Raw genomic sequence first — 14,696 nt, 5'->3', positions numbered from 1 at the left:
GTCTTCATTTAGGAAACTGGAGACTAGAACTTGTGACAAAGTCTGATTTGAACATTGGTCCACCAGGGGAAAATAGGCAAAACTGTTTTAAGCACACTTCCTACAGGGAGCCAATTTTTGATGATTTATCAAGCACTATGTCTTCATATATGGGCCTTAGTGCTTCAGCTCTCACTCACCATTATTTCCTACAGTGATTCAGATCCCTAGAAGTTTCTTTTATCTTCTTGCTCAGTTCATTCATGCATTTAAAAACATTTTTCAAATTATATTTTATTTTGCATTTCCATTTGTTTGTGTAGGAGGAGAGTTTTGCAAGTGTTTTCAAGAGAAATAGATCTCTGAACTTCAGTTTCATCATTTTTAAAGTCGAATAATACTATCTACTTGTGGAATTGTGGTTAAGAATTAGACATTATAGGGGCTCCTAGGTGGCTCAGTTGGATAAGCATCTGACTCTTGATTTCGATTCAGGTCATGATCTCCCGGTTTATGGGATCAAGCCCTGCATTGGGCTCCTTGCTGACAGCATGGAGACTGCTTGGGATTCTTTCTCTCTATCTTTCTCTCTCTCCTCCCCTCCCCTGCTCACGCACATGCACGTGTTCTCTCTCTCAAAATAAATGAACAAATAAACGTTTAAAAAAAGAATTAGGGGATGCCTAGGTGGCTCATTCGGTTAAACTCAGGTCATGATCTCACAGTTCGTGGGTTTGGGCCTCTCAACTGGCTCTGTGCTGACAGCTTAGAGCCTGGAGCCGGCTTGGGATTCTGTCCCTCTCTCTCTGCCCCTCCTCCACTCATGCTCTGTCTCTCTCTCTCTCTCTCTCTCTCTCAAAATTAAATAAACATTAAAAAATTTAAAAAGGATTAGATGTTATACATATAAAATGCTGGCCCATAAAAATAAAAATTAAAAAATGATATCTGTATAGTTGTAATTATTATCACTACTAGATAATTTTTTGTCTGTAGAATAAAAAGACTTTGCTACTACTCTGCCTTTTTTCCTAAATAAGGTTAGCTTCTGCAGTTGTATTTAAAAGAAATACTACTTTTTTTTGCAACTTTAATGTGACACAATGTTTCTAAGTTTATATGTGTGTGTGTGTGTGTGTGTGTGTATCTTAATGATTTTTTTTTTTTGTATTTTGGGTTATATAATGTTTTTAGGACCTTGATAATGTAATACTCAAGAAAGAAAAGGCTTCAAAAAGAAAACTTATTTCCTTGTGAGACTTTATTCTTATCACACTAGAAAAATTATAATTGATAGTGTAATTTGAAAACCCAAATAATAACACTGAGGAAAAAACAAGGAGTAAAAAAGCCAACACATAATTTGAAAGGGATTTTGAAAACTGTCACATTATTCATATTCTCTTTGTCTATAAGCATGTGGCTGAACACTACAATGTTTTATAGTAAAGACTTCTATGCATTTAAGTAACTAAGAAATGCTAAGTAAATACTTTTAGTGTACATGTTTTTTTTCCCACAAATTAAAATAGCCATGGCCATACTTGGTGTTCTCTAAAGGAATATGGATACTATGAAAATCAATGCTCAACTTGTAAAGGAGAAATATGAGATGTTGACATAGTGACTCTTTATTCAATATCTTCCTCCATGTTGGTCTGATCTAGGGCATGTATCTCTCTTTCAGGTAGTAACCCATATTCATTTAGGAAAGACTCCACATCCCCAGCAAAAAATTCTTCTGCAAACTGTTCAGAAACACTAATAAAATTGCTTATGAGTTCCCCACCTTTGTAGACAAGCAGTGTGGGGAGTACATCTGAGGAAAAGCGGTCCCTAGCACCTGTATTAGAAGCTTTTATTTTACAAAACTTGACCATAGGGTATTCAACTGCAAGGCATGTAAAGCTACTGTTTAGAGCATCACAGCCCTTAATGCCATCTTCATAAATGTGAACAACAATTGTGGTGATTTTCTGCTCCTTTTCAATAGTTTCCAGGAATTGCTCCCCAGTTTCCAGCTCATACACAAACCCATATCTAGGCCCAAAACTCAGCTTCTGGTGCATATCCTGCATACACTGTCTCCGGTATTTACGAAGGCAATTTTCATCTTCTTTGTCCCGGTGGATTAGTTCATATTCTTGAATGCTCATCTAGGAATAAACACAAGAAATGACAGAGATCATTCAGTCAGAATTTATATGCTTTAGACACAAAAGCATATAGACTCAAAGTTTGCATGTGCTATTTTCTCCCCCTCATCCTACCTCACTCGTGGTGTGAAGGCCTTCTCCTTGCCCACTTTTAGTCTTTGTTCAAATGTCACCTTCTTTGACTACACCACCTAACAGAATGCCCACCCTATGCTCTCTATTTATTATATTGGTTTATTTTTCTTCATAGCAATAAACACTACCTGAGATTGTGTTGTTTATTTATTTATTTAATAATAGTTTTTATAACTGATAGGTCCCATGGGGCAGGAATTTTGTCTCATTCATCACTCTTCACTATCTGCTGTAGTATCTGGCATATAATAGGAGCTCATAACTATTTCATGATTAGAGCATGCCTAAATATTGCTGTGGAGACACGAGACGATCACCAGTAAGAAATGTGCCGCTGAACTACCCATCACTTTGGGTAAAAAAATCCCAGCAAGTTCTACCCTGGAGTGGCTTTCATAAAAAATAAAAAGGTATAGACACACAATCTAAATGTGTCACTCAAAAATGCCTTTATGTTTCTGATGCAGTCTGTTGAGAATTAATATATAATGAATGGTATACACTGGTTTAGAGATAATAATCCATAAGGTGATTTATTCCACAATGGAAATCACTTTATGGGTTTTTAATTAATATGATTATTATTGTTATTGTTATATAGATAATGCATGCTAATTATAAGGATTCAAAAATGGCCTAAAAGCTAAAGGAAGGAAGGAAGAAATAGTGAAATTTCCTCACTCTAATATTCTGAGTTTATCTCCATTAACATTTTAGAGATCATCTTTTAACATATCACATGGAAATACACATTATATGACAAGTAAATTACTGTGATTTTTTGTTAATGCTGCTTTAAAAAAATCATGATACCTTAAAAAAAAAAGTGGTTTATTCTGCTTATCTTCTTTCTCCTACTTGGAAAAAGGAAGTTGAGATCTCTCAACCAATCCCATCCTTCCAACTAACCAATATCGTCAAGTTGGTGAGTGTCTTTCCCTACTTTTTTACACACATGTTCATATAATCATATAAGCATAAAAATATATTCAGTGATGTGGTTTTTTTCCCCATTGCTCTAGAGAATGGGATTGTATAATTTACCATACTCTGTATCTTGCTTTCTCATATTATAGAACTGCCTGTAAGTCAGCTCATGTATTTATAACTAATTCTTTTAATAGCTGCTATACATTTTTAAATATGGAATATCTTCACAGGCATTCACTTCATTTCCTGTTTTTTTGCCAATATAAATACTATAATATATATTTTTGAAATATATCTATTTTATAATATCTCTAAAGTGATTCTTTCAAGTAATTTTGACTAAAAACATTGTAAGTTATTTATTATTGATTTCTCCTTACCTTTCTGCTGAATCTTTCTTTTGAGTCTTTGTTATCTCTACTCTGAGGAGAAGACATTTGTCTGAGAATCTCCTTCTTGCTTGGTGGAACTGAATCACTGTCTTCACTCTCTAATTTAAACTTTCTCCAATCATTTATTACTCCTTTGGGTCCTGAAATAAAATAAAAAACAAATTGTTTTCCTTTTTATTTTCAAAACGACTATTTATACAACTTAAATTTGTATTAAATATTGCCATGGGAATAGACTTGTCATCTTCTGCATCGGAAACAAACATCTTGTTTTGGCTAGAAATTTTTGACTGCCCCGCTCATAAAAATGTTTTCCCAAATTAATCTTGTTAAATGGGTTATGGCTAAGAATTTTTCTGAAACATCTACATCAATGAAAATACAAATTATACACTTTGAACTATTGGCAAATTTGAGGGTAAATTTGTTAGAAATTAGAATGTAGAGAGAAACTAGAAAAATGGCACTTTTATTAATAAGGAAGCTTCAGCAATAAACTAAAATTGGCACCCACTATTAACAAAGGATACTTGGATTATTAGGGAAATAAATTGAAATGATATAAAGATCCAGAAAACAACAATAATAATAGCACATACAAGACAACCAGTGAGAGTAGCCTGATCTCAATTAACATAACCAAAATGGCTTTAAGAAAATTATTACATAATCATCCAGTTCCTTTTAAGATTTTAAGAACCTTTTACAAATGTAGAAAATCTGGGATTTGAAGATTTAGGAAAAATTAATAAAATCAAGGATGATCCAACTGGAATTCAGATGTTTAGTAGCCGTGATAAATAATAACAGTGTTTGGAAGGTCTAAATTCTTGAAAAGATGGAGTTTTAAATATCCTTCACTAAAGATTAGCCCTATCTATACTTTTAATATTGTATTATATATGTGGATATACTCGCTTTCTCCCCCACATTTCTAATAATTTTTAAATTTATATAATATATTGGGATGTCTGGGTGGCTCAGTCAGTTGAGTGTCTGTCTCTTGATTTCAGTTCAGGTCTCTCTCTACCTCCCCCTCTGCCCCTCCCCTGCTTTCTCTCTCTCTCTCTCTCTCTCTCTCTCTCTCCCTTTCTCTCTCTCAAAAAATAATAAAATAAATATACATATACATAATATACAATATGTACTTTTAATATAAAGTTACTTCTATTAAAAATTATATTCAGTCAATCACTGTGTTCTGTTTACTTGTATAGTCTTCATCTTCTAGATATGTTTTCTGTCTATGCAAAATATGCATGTGTATAGCATGTGTTTATATGTGCAGAAAAGGGCATCTTTTTCTCTCATTATTTTTACAGGTGGTAGTATATTATACATACTTTTTCTCACCTTGCTTTTTTAAATTCATAATATATCTCAGAAATTTTTTCATATACATACATAAAGAGGATCTTCTCTTTTTTAAAAAAATGGGGGCATGGCATTCCATTGTGTAGATGTTAAATTGCTTAAGTAGTTTCTTATTGATGTATATTGTTGCTTCCACATTTTTTCTATGATATATGATTCTGAATGAAGAACCTTGCACATACATTTTTTTTTTTTCTATCCATGCAATTCTGTCTATAGGTTATTGTAGTAAAATTGCTTGGTCAAAAGGCATATACATTTCTTTTTTTTTTTAATGTTTTTAAATGTTTTTATTTATTTTTGAAGGAGACAGAGAGACAGCATGAGCGGGGGAGGAGCAGAGAGAGAGGGAGACACAGAATTGGAAGCAGGCTCCAGGCTCTAAGCTGTCAGCACAGAGCCTGATGTGGGGCTCGAACTCACAAACTGTGAGATCATAACCTGAGCTGAAGCCAGATGCTCAACCAACTGAGCCACCCAGGCGCCCCTAAAAGCATATACATTTCTAATTTTGATACTGCTATACTACTTTTAAGGAAGTTGTGCCAATTTACACTCCTACCAGTAATATTGAGTATGCCTCTTTCCAAAGTGTGTTATTAAACTTTTTACTTTTACAAACTGTATGAAAAAAATGTATCTCACAATAGTACTAATTTCATAAGTGCTATTTAAATTTTTTTTAAACATTTATTTATTTTTGACAGACAGAGAGAGACAGAGTCCGAGCAGGGAAGGGACAGAGAGAGAAGGAGACACAGAATCTGAAGCAGATTCTGACGAGCCTGATGCAGGCTCGAACCCACGAACCGTGAGATCATGACCTGAGCGGAAACCAAGAGCTTAATGAACTGCACCACCCAGGTGCCCCATAAGTGCTATTTTTAAAATGTTTACTTTTTAAGTTTTGAGACACAGAGGTAGAGAGCAAGCAGGGGAGGGGCAAGGGACAAGGACATAGAATCCCAAGCAGGCTCTATGCTGTTAGCACAAAGCCCATGTGGGGCTTGAACTCACAAACTGTGAGATCATGACCTGAGTGGAAACCAAGAGACAGGTGTTTAACCAACTGAGCCACCCAGGTGCCCCAGTGCTGTTGTCGTTGTTGTTGTTGTTGTTTTAATTGACCTATCTTTTGCTCATTTCTCCATTTGATTGTTGCTTTTTTTTCTTACTGATTTGTAAGAGCTTTCAGTATATATTAGGAAATTAACTCTTTGTCAATTGAATTACAGCTGGTTTCCCCCAATTTGTTAAATGCTTTTTGGAATTTGCTACTAATGACTTATCAGACAGCAGACATTCTTTCTTCCCTTTCTCCCTTCCTCTCCTCCCTCCCTCTGTTTGTTCATTGGTGCCTTCTTTCCTTCCTCCCTCCCTCCCTCCCTCCCTTCTTTCCTTCCTTCCTTCCTTCCTTCCTTCCTTCCTTCCTTCCTTCCTTCCTTCCATCTTTCCTCTCTCCCTCTCTCCCTTCTCATTTTTATAGCTGAATTTATCAATCTTCTTTTATGGTTTCTTGGTTCTGTGCCATAATTAGAAAGGTATTCTTCACAGTGTCATTATAAAATGAATTCCCATGCATTTTGTTAAGTACTCATGTGAATTTGGGGCTCCTGGGTGGCTAAGTCGGTTAAACATCCGACTCTTGATTTCGGCTCAGATCATGATCTCACTGTTAGTAAGTTGGAGCGCTGCATCAGGCGCTGATGGTGTGGAGCCCGCTTGGGATTCTGTCTCTCCTTTTCTCTGCCCCTCCCCACTTGTGCTCTCTCTCTCTCTCTCTCTCTCTCTCTCTCAAAATAAATAATTTTTTTTAAAGTACTCATGTGAATTCATTCAACCTTCTTTCTAAATTTAAAGGCTCCATTTCATATTATTAAAAGAGGAAAGTATTAATTTAATAAGAGTCAAAAGAGTTTTTAAAAAACCCTAAACTGTTATTTTTACTTATTTTTAAGATGTTATTTATTTTTTTAATTGACAGTATATTTATATTATATTTAATATAATTTATAATTTGTTATATATATTTATATTTATATATGTACATTTATTAATATAATTTATAATATAATTTAATATTATATTTAACTGAAGTATAGTTGACAATAATATTATATTACTTTAGGGTTTACAAAATAAGTGAAGAGGCTTAAGAGGTACAAACATCTTTTTTTTTCTGAGAGGGAGAGAGAAAATCCTAAACAGGCCACACACTCAACGCAGAGCCCGACACAGGGCATGACCATGAGATCATGACCTGACCAGAAATCAAGAGTTGGATACTTAACTGACTGAACCACCCAGATGCCCCTACAAACTGAACTTTTAAACTTGAACCATGCTATTTGACTTTTAAACTCTTAGTAGAGGCATATACACAGTCGTGTACAATTTAACATATTAGGAAAACAGGCTCTGGGTGAAATGAATTGAAGTCAATGTTTTCTGGAGGAATACTGAAATGCATTTAATTTAAGAATGTTTTATCATTTCTTTATATTTTCAGATTCAAAAAATTAAAATTAAAAACTCTACCTTTTGGTCTACTATTGTTTGCAATTGCAAAGAAAGTTCATAGTGAGAGAAATTAGAGAGGAAGGAGCTTAATTATACTGTACATAGAAAGGTCTTATAATAGTTGGGCAGTAAGAAATTCTCAATAATAAATGTTTTTCTCATTCTTTGACATCTAAATAAAACTGCTTAAGAGTATTTGACTTCACATTCATTTTTCCACTCAAATATTTTTAGATGATTCCATGAAACCATTCAAATATATTACTTAAATTTCATACTGAATAGTGGCAATAAGAACATTAGAGATCTCCAGATTTAACTTTAATTTAATAATTATTATTTTCTTCTAGATTTGCTTACCTGTATGGGTAGCCTGTCCTTCAAAGTCTTCCTCCAAACTTTGGCTTTTGGCTTCTTCCATTTTAGGGATTAGATTTGATATAATCTATAGTATGAACAAAGAAGTAATGATTATATATGTATACATATACCTTTCTATGTACAGTATAATTAAGCTCTTTCCTAACTTCTCCCACTATGAACTTTCTTTGCGGTTGTAAACAATAGTAGACCAAAGGTAGAGTTTTTAATTTTAATTTTTTGAATCTGAAAAAAAAAATATATATATATATATGAGATTCTATTATTCTCCTGCTGCCAAGTTCCACAGTAGGCTAAATGTTATCACTAAGTGATAAAGTGTTCAGTATGTTTCTGTCTGCCTTGTAAAAGGACATCAATGTAATGTTTATGTTATTAAAGATATTTTGACCTAAATATTTTACATAATTCATAGTTTGTTTTTACTTAAAGAGCCTTCAGTACATAAATCTATGTACTTAGTGAACATTATTTATTACATAGTTTTTTATTTTGTTACCAAATATCATACAATTATATCCCAACATTTTATATAACAACACTTTTAAAATTAATAATAATTATAAACTTACTATGAATACTATGTGCAGACATTGTTCCAATTACTTTATGTGTCAAAAATCATTTAATTCTCACATAGCCATATGTGGCGGAGATAATTGTTAATGTCATTTTACAACTGAGGAAGCTGAAGGACAGGGAGTTTAAGTTACTTGTCCATGATTGCATAGTAAGTGGTAGAGCAAAAATTTGAACCTAGATTCAATTGTAGAGCTAAATTTTAAGTCATTACACTCTTATGGAAGTTAACATACGGAAGTAGAGTCATTTTGTCAATATGGTTTGACAAATCCAACTTCTGAACTGGCATTAACGAATAATGATCTAAGAAACAGTGCTGTTCAAAAACTAATTCCATAACATCTCTCCAGACCATCAAGCAAGTTTTGGTGAAATCACCCAACAAGCAGATAACAATTAGTCACTATGCCTATAGAATTTTGACTAAATAAAATATGTCACAATATCTACCAAAAGTACATGAAGTTTTATTCATGGGAAACTCTTTGATGTCATTATATAGAACATATTTATTCTTTGTTCACATCAAATCCAACTTATGTACTTAGTTATCTTTCCAACATCTGGAAAACTCTATTATACATACTAACACATTCCCTGCGGGTCCATATAGATGTGACTTTTTTGAAATTTCTAAGTGAGGGAGGATTTACTAACAGTGGGTATACCATCTTTTGTACTTTTTCTTCCTCTACCTTCTCCTGTTTGCCTCTTTCTTTCAAAGCCATTTTTAAGCAATGATATCATCCAACTTATGCTTTTATTCCCATCTTACTTTTTTATTGATTTTATTGATTATGCTTGGATTTGATTTGTTTGGTGCTTTCCTAAGTCATGGAATGGTAAACCAGAACTCTTTGTCTGGATTCCTTATTTGGTTTGACTTCTGCTCCTAACATAATTTTGTGGTCTCATAATTTTATTGTTTCTTTTTTTTTTTTAATTTGTTTTAACGTTTATTTATTTTTGAGAAGAGAGAGACAGAGCATGAGCTGGGGAGGAGAGAGAAAGAGGGAGACACAGAATCCGAAACAGGCTCCAGGCTCCAAGCTGTCAGCACAGAGCCAGATGTGGGGCTTGAACTCAGGACCCTGAGACCATGACCCGAGCGGAAGTCAGACGCTTAACTGACTGAGCCATCCAGGCGCCCCATAATTGTATTGTTTCTATCATTGTAGTCCTTACTGAGAATCACTGGATGTCAAAGGTCTTTGCCAATTTGATTTTATCCATTTGAACAAGAAAAGCCTTTTAAGCAAAGGCTGTCGAGAGCTCTTGGAGACTGTAGATATGGATTTTAAATCATGTGTCTTTCTCATGTTCATGTAAAAGGGGGAATATAAGCAAAATAAATGGTTTGAGTCACTTAAAAAAAAGCTATCAAGGGAACACCAATTTATTACACAATATTTATGTAACTATAGATGTAATCAAAATATTAAAATTCGATGGATTTAGTAATTAAAAAGAATAAAGGAAAATGGAAATAAATAAACGTTGGTTAAAACAAGCTACTTAAGGGACACCTGGCTGGCTCAGTCAGTAGAGCATACAACTCTTGATCTCAGGGTGGTGAATTCGAGCCCCACATTGGGTGTACAGCTTACTTTAAAGTAAACAAACAAACAAATAAGCATTATATTTAAAAAGCTACTTAAGGGTGTCTGGTTGGCTCAATTGGTTAAGCGTCTGACTTCTACTCAGATCATGATCTCACAGTTTGTGAGTTTAAGCCCTGTGTTGGGCTCTGTACTGACAGCTCAGAGCCTGGAGCCTGCTTCAGATTCTGTCTCTGTCTCTCTGCCCCTTCCCTGCTTGCTCACTCTCTCTCTCTCTCTCTCTCTCTCTCTCTCGTTCTCTCTCAAATATAAATAAACATTAAAGCTACATAAACACTAAGCTACTTAATTACTTATTGCAATTACTTAAAAATAATTTTTGCATTTAAAAAATGAATATTTATTAGTTTGCTTCAAAAGAACACTTCACAACAAAGTAATAGAAACTTTTTGATAACTTCAATAGTTCTTTAGTCCCTAGAGAAGAAGACACTCAACCAGACTTCCCCCCACCGCCCGCAGAAGTATAGAGCTAATTTGGGGTAACTACGATTCACGGTAAATACAATAAATACACAATAAGTACATTAAGACTATCTAAAGATAATTTTTATTTCAAATGTTGAAGAAAAAGAAGCATAACTTGCTTCTTGGCTTGCCTCTTGCCAACCTAGTTAGAAATCCAGTAAAAAAAAAAAATTCATTTTCCAAAAAGACTTTTGCCAATTTGTTTACTGAAAAGATAATCCCATTACTTGGGGAAAACTTGATTCATTGATTCAATTAGTATATTTTAAGAATAGACTATGTGGCCGGCATTTCCATAGGCTCTGAATTACATGAAGAACAAAACTCTTCCAATATGACACTTACAAACACTAAGACCTAAGTCAGCTAGGTTGTCTATTTAGTAAAAATCAGAGCCCATCTTTACCTAATGCCTTCACTTGAGTTAGAGTACAAAGATTGATAAAATTTACTACTATTTACTACTAGGGAAACCAGTCAACAGATACAAATTGAAAGAAACATATTGAAACATATTTGCTGACACTGCTTGAAGATTCTGTAGAGGAGACACAAGTCCAGTATAATTAACTTATTGATGTTTTTGATCTATACTCCTATTAATAATATTCCCTGTCATCACCTCACTCTGGTGTTTTCTGATTTTCTCAAATAACTTATCTTTTTCAAAATTTTATCCTAAAATTAATTGAATTAGTATTTGGAAGGTGCTTAGATCCAGACACATAGTGAGTGTTATGTGAGTCTGTAAAATAAAATAAAAATATGTATTTTATGTTTGTAATACAGTACAACAATCATTTAAAACATATGATCAGCATTTGGTTTGCAGTGGTATTCTTAGTGGTTAAAAAATTCCATGTCTGCTCTGGGTTAAAGGTTTTAAAATAACAATAGGATGTTTACAAGACTTTGGGTATTAATCAGCTCATCTGTGTGTGATTGCAAATTGGTGATAAAATAGGGCGAGAAGACAGAAAAGTGCTTCCATCCCAAAATTTGCTGTGGTTCAGCAGTTACTGTATTTTCCATCTTATGTATTATAAAAATCTGTAATGTTGTTCCCTTTTGATTTTAGACATATATACATGTTAATGAGACCTATAGTTTAAAATATAATTTTACCAGGTTTGGGTTTTATTTTCCTCTTAGTGTAGGATTTTAACAGTAATTTAAAATAATGGCTGATAGGGAATAACATTTCTCACACTTTGCTCTTAAAACTCTAACACCTCCCATAGTGATGATCTAGAATAGAAAGGAAGTGAGTAAAATTCTTAGACATTAGTTTAAAAAACTCTTTAAAAACCCCAAATCTACCCCTAAACTATTTCATTATTATCATTATCCTTGTTCACATGATACTGTGATGATGACATCTGTTAATCATTTTAAATATATTGACCTGATCTAATCAGACTATCTAGTTTGCAATTGACTTGTACATTCTCAGTGTTCTGAAGAAGAGCTTTGCCTTCAATACTAACATTGTAGTTTGCTGGTAGATTTGCAAAAACTAGAGTCATCTCCCCACTATGCTCTAGATTGACTTCTCTCCTAGCATCCACAACAATTTTTTTAGGACTTATTTTTACATTCCTTTTCCTCCACTACTGTAAGCTTTTTTGAGGACAGGAACAAGTTTTTTACTTGTTTTTGTCTTATAATTGTTTCACATGTTATAAATACTCCATAAGTTACAGCAGCCATTTAAAAAAATTTTTTTAATGTTGTTTATTTTTGAGAGAGACAGAGGCAGAGGCAGAGAGTGGAGGGGGGTGAGGGCAGAGAGAGAAGGAGACACGGAATCTGAAGGAGGCTCCAGGCTCTGAGCTGTCAGCACAGAGCCCAATGCAGGGCTTGAACTCACAGACTGAAAGATCATGACCTGAGCCGAAGTCAGACACTCAACCCACTGAGCCACCCAGGTGCCCCTACAGCAGTCATTTTTAAAAGAAACCACTATGTGCTAGATACTTTATAGATACTATTTTTAATTCTCAAAAAATTATTATCTTCATTTTTCAGACATGGATTCTCAGGTTTCAGGAGATTCCGTGACTTGCCAAAGCTCACAGAGCTCGTAGCAGTAGATAGAGCCAGGGTTCAATCTGAATTTGTCTGACTCTCAAACCTCAAAAATCCTCATTTTTTTCTGTTCTTTCATTACCTCAATAAAATGCTAAAAGGAATGAATGAATTAACCAAATAAATCAGCCTAATTTTTTATAGAAGCATTAAAACCAAGATGAGAATATGAAAAATAATCGATCAATAAGCTACCATGTCCCTAAATTCCTTGAGATAGTAGTTACCTGAATGATAAATGTCTCTGTTTTGCATTAAACCTCACTGATTTATGCTGAGTGTAACAGCATAAATAAATAAATAGTATAAGTAAATAAAAGCAAGTGTAATATGCAATAATATGTCAGTTCTGTATCAAACTGAAACTAGAAAATGCAAAGTTATGGAAACATTATACTTAGCTTTGTATGGAGATTTGGGCAGCCAAGTGATATTTCACTCATGGGATTCATATCAACCGCTTAAGAATTAACTGTATACTCCAAAGAATGGTATTTGAATTTTTAAATGTAATTGAAACAACAGTCTTTAAGATCAATTTCTAAAATTATGTCTGTTTGCTTCTTAGTGCTATTATTATGTAGCTCCCCAAATCTTCTCAATGTGTGGCATATATTTGAAAACTAACACTTCAGTCTTTCAAACTGTCTGCCTCTTTTCAATTTGTCAGAAATCACATAAACATAACTTCCTGGTATCTTAGTCTGCTCAGGCTATTTTAACAAAATACTATAGTCTTCTGGGGCAGAAATTTATTTTCTCACAGTTTTGTAGGCCAGGAGTCCCAGATCAAGGTTTGGCAGGGCTTTCTGGTGAAGCTTCTCTTCCTGGCTTGCAAACAGCCACTACTCTGTGTTCTTGCATGGTGTAGAGATTGAGTTCTCTGGTGTCCCCTCTTGTAAAGACACTAAATCTATGGATCAAGGCCCTACCCTTGTGCCCTCATTTAACCATTCCTTCCTTCCTTACTAATTAGTATCTCAAAATACCATCACAGTTAGAGTTAGGTCATCAACATGAATTGTGGGGGGCACAATTCAGTCCATAGCCCCTGGTTCTGTTTTGTGACAAATTATCTAAATTATGTAGATGCTGGCTGTTATTTCTGAGTCTGCCTAGCCTGCCTTTTCCTTAATTTCTGAAGCCTTGCAGCCTCTTGATTTCTCAGGATTCACCAACTATCGTCTAAGAATTACAATTAGTGCAATGAGGCATACCTAGGATTAACTTGTCCATTTTTTTGGATTCTTCACTAGTTCTTTCCCTGCTTCTAGACCCATATTCCTGAGATAACATAGAAGGCTCTATAAAAATATAGGGCAGGAAGCCCCTGCATGCCAAATAATATAAATGCCAGTTATTTCCTTGGCCAGTTTCTGGGGTGCACTGATGCCCTAAGGAAAGTATTGGTGTCTGTACTAACTACAATAGAATGTAGAATATTCAGGCATAACAAAGAATGAAATCTTGCCATTTGTAATAACATAGATGGAACTAGAGAGTATCATGCTATGTGAAAGAAGTCAGTCAGAGAAAGACAAATACAAAATGATTTCACTCACATGTAGAATTTAAGAAATAAAACAGAGGCACCTGGGTGGCTCAGTTGGTTAAGCTTCCGACTTCGGCTCAGGTCATGATCTCCCAGTTCGTGAGCTTGAGCCCCTCACTGAGATCTGCCCTGACAGCTCAGAGCCTGGAGCCTGCTTCAGATTCTGTGTCTCCCTCTCTCTCTCTGTCCCTCTCCCACTCGTGCTCTCTCTCCCTCTCTCAAAAATAAATAAATGCGAAAAAAAAATTTTTTAATTGCTAGGTGGAGAAAAATCTATAGAAATTCTGCTTCACCTTCACTTCTTTTTTGTTTAGTTTTTATTTAAATTCCAGTTAGTTAACATACAGTGTAATATCAGCTTCAGGTGTTCAATTTAGTGATTCAACACTTGCATACAACCCCGGTGCTCATCACAACTGCCCTCCTTAATCCTCATCACCTATTTAACCCCTTCCCCCCTCCTCTCCTCTGGTAACCATCAGTTTGTTCTCTATAGTTAAGAGTCTGTTTCTTGGTTTGC

At 34.5% G+C, this 14,696-nt stretch overlaps 2 protein-coding genes across 2 annotated transcripts in view; one reads left to right on the top strand and one right to left on the bottom strand.

The window, feature by feature from the left end:
• ODR4 (odr-4 GPCR localization factor homolog) overlaps positions 1 to 14,696 on the top strand; it is an 80,080-nt gene that overhangs the window by 48,182 nt on the left and 17,202 nt on the right. The gene's annotated exons all lie outside the window — the stretch shown is intronic.
• PDC (phosducin) lies at positions 1,304 to 13,958 on the bottom strand. Its single transcript, XM_042926065.1, has 4 exons — positions 13,842 to 13,958; positions 7,847 to 7,931; positions 3,581 to 3,732; positions 1,304 to 2,135 (listed from the first exon to the last, which is right to left on the bottom strand). The coding sequence occupies exons 2-4, from the start codon at positions 7,905 to 7,907 to the stop codon at positions 1,611 to 1,613; spliced, it is 738 nt and encodes a 245-aa protein (XP_042781999.1). The 5' UTR covers positions 7,908 to 7,931; positions 13,842 to 13,958; the 3' UTR covers positions 1,304 to 1,610.

This window comes from Panthera leo, chromosome F3 (assembly GCF_018350215.1).
Source record: "Panthera leo isolate Ple1 chromosome F3, P.leo_Ple1_pat1.1, whole genome shotgun sequence".
Lineage (NCBI taxonomy): Eukaryota > Metazoa > Chordata > Mammalia > Carnivora > Felidae > Panthera > Panthera leo.
The sequence above is the reverse complement of the archived record's forward strand: the minus strand, read 5'-3'. Positions and strand labels throughout refer to the sequence as shown.

Bases quoted from the DNA above. Each gene is read 5' to 3' on its own strand.
- PDC (XM_042926065.1), bottom strand. From the start codon at position 7,907: ATGGAAGAAGCCAAAAGCCAAAGTTTGGAGGAAGACTTTGAAGGACAG. The intron at 3,733-7,846 runs GTAAGCAAATCT...ATTTTATTTCAG, and splicing joins AGGACAGGCTACCCATACAG to GACCCAAAGGAGTAATAAAT. The intron at 2,136-3,580 runs GTAAGGAGAAAT...GTTTATTCCTAG, and splicing joins AAGAAAGATTCAGCAGAAAG to ATGAGCATTCAAGAATATGA.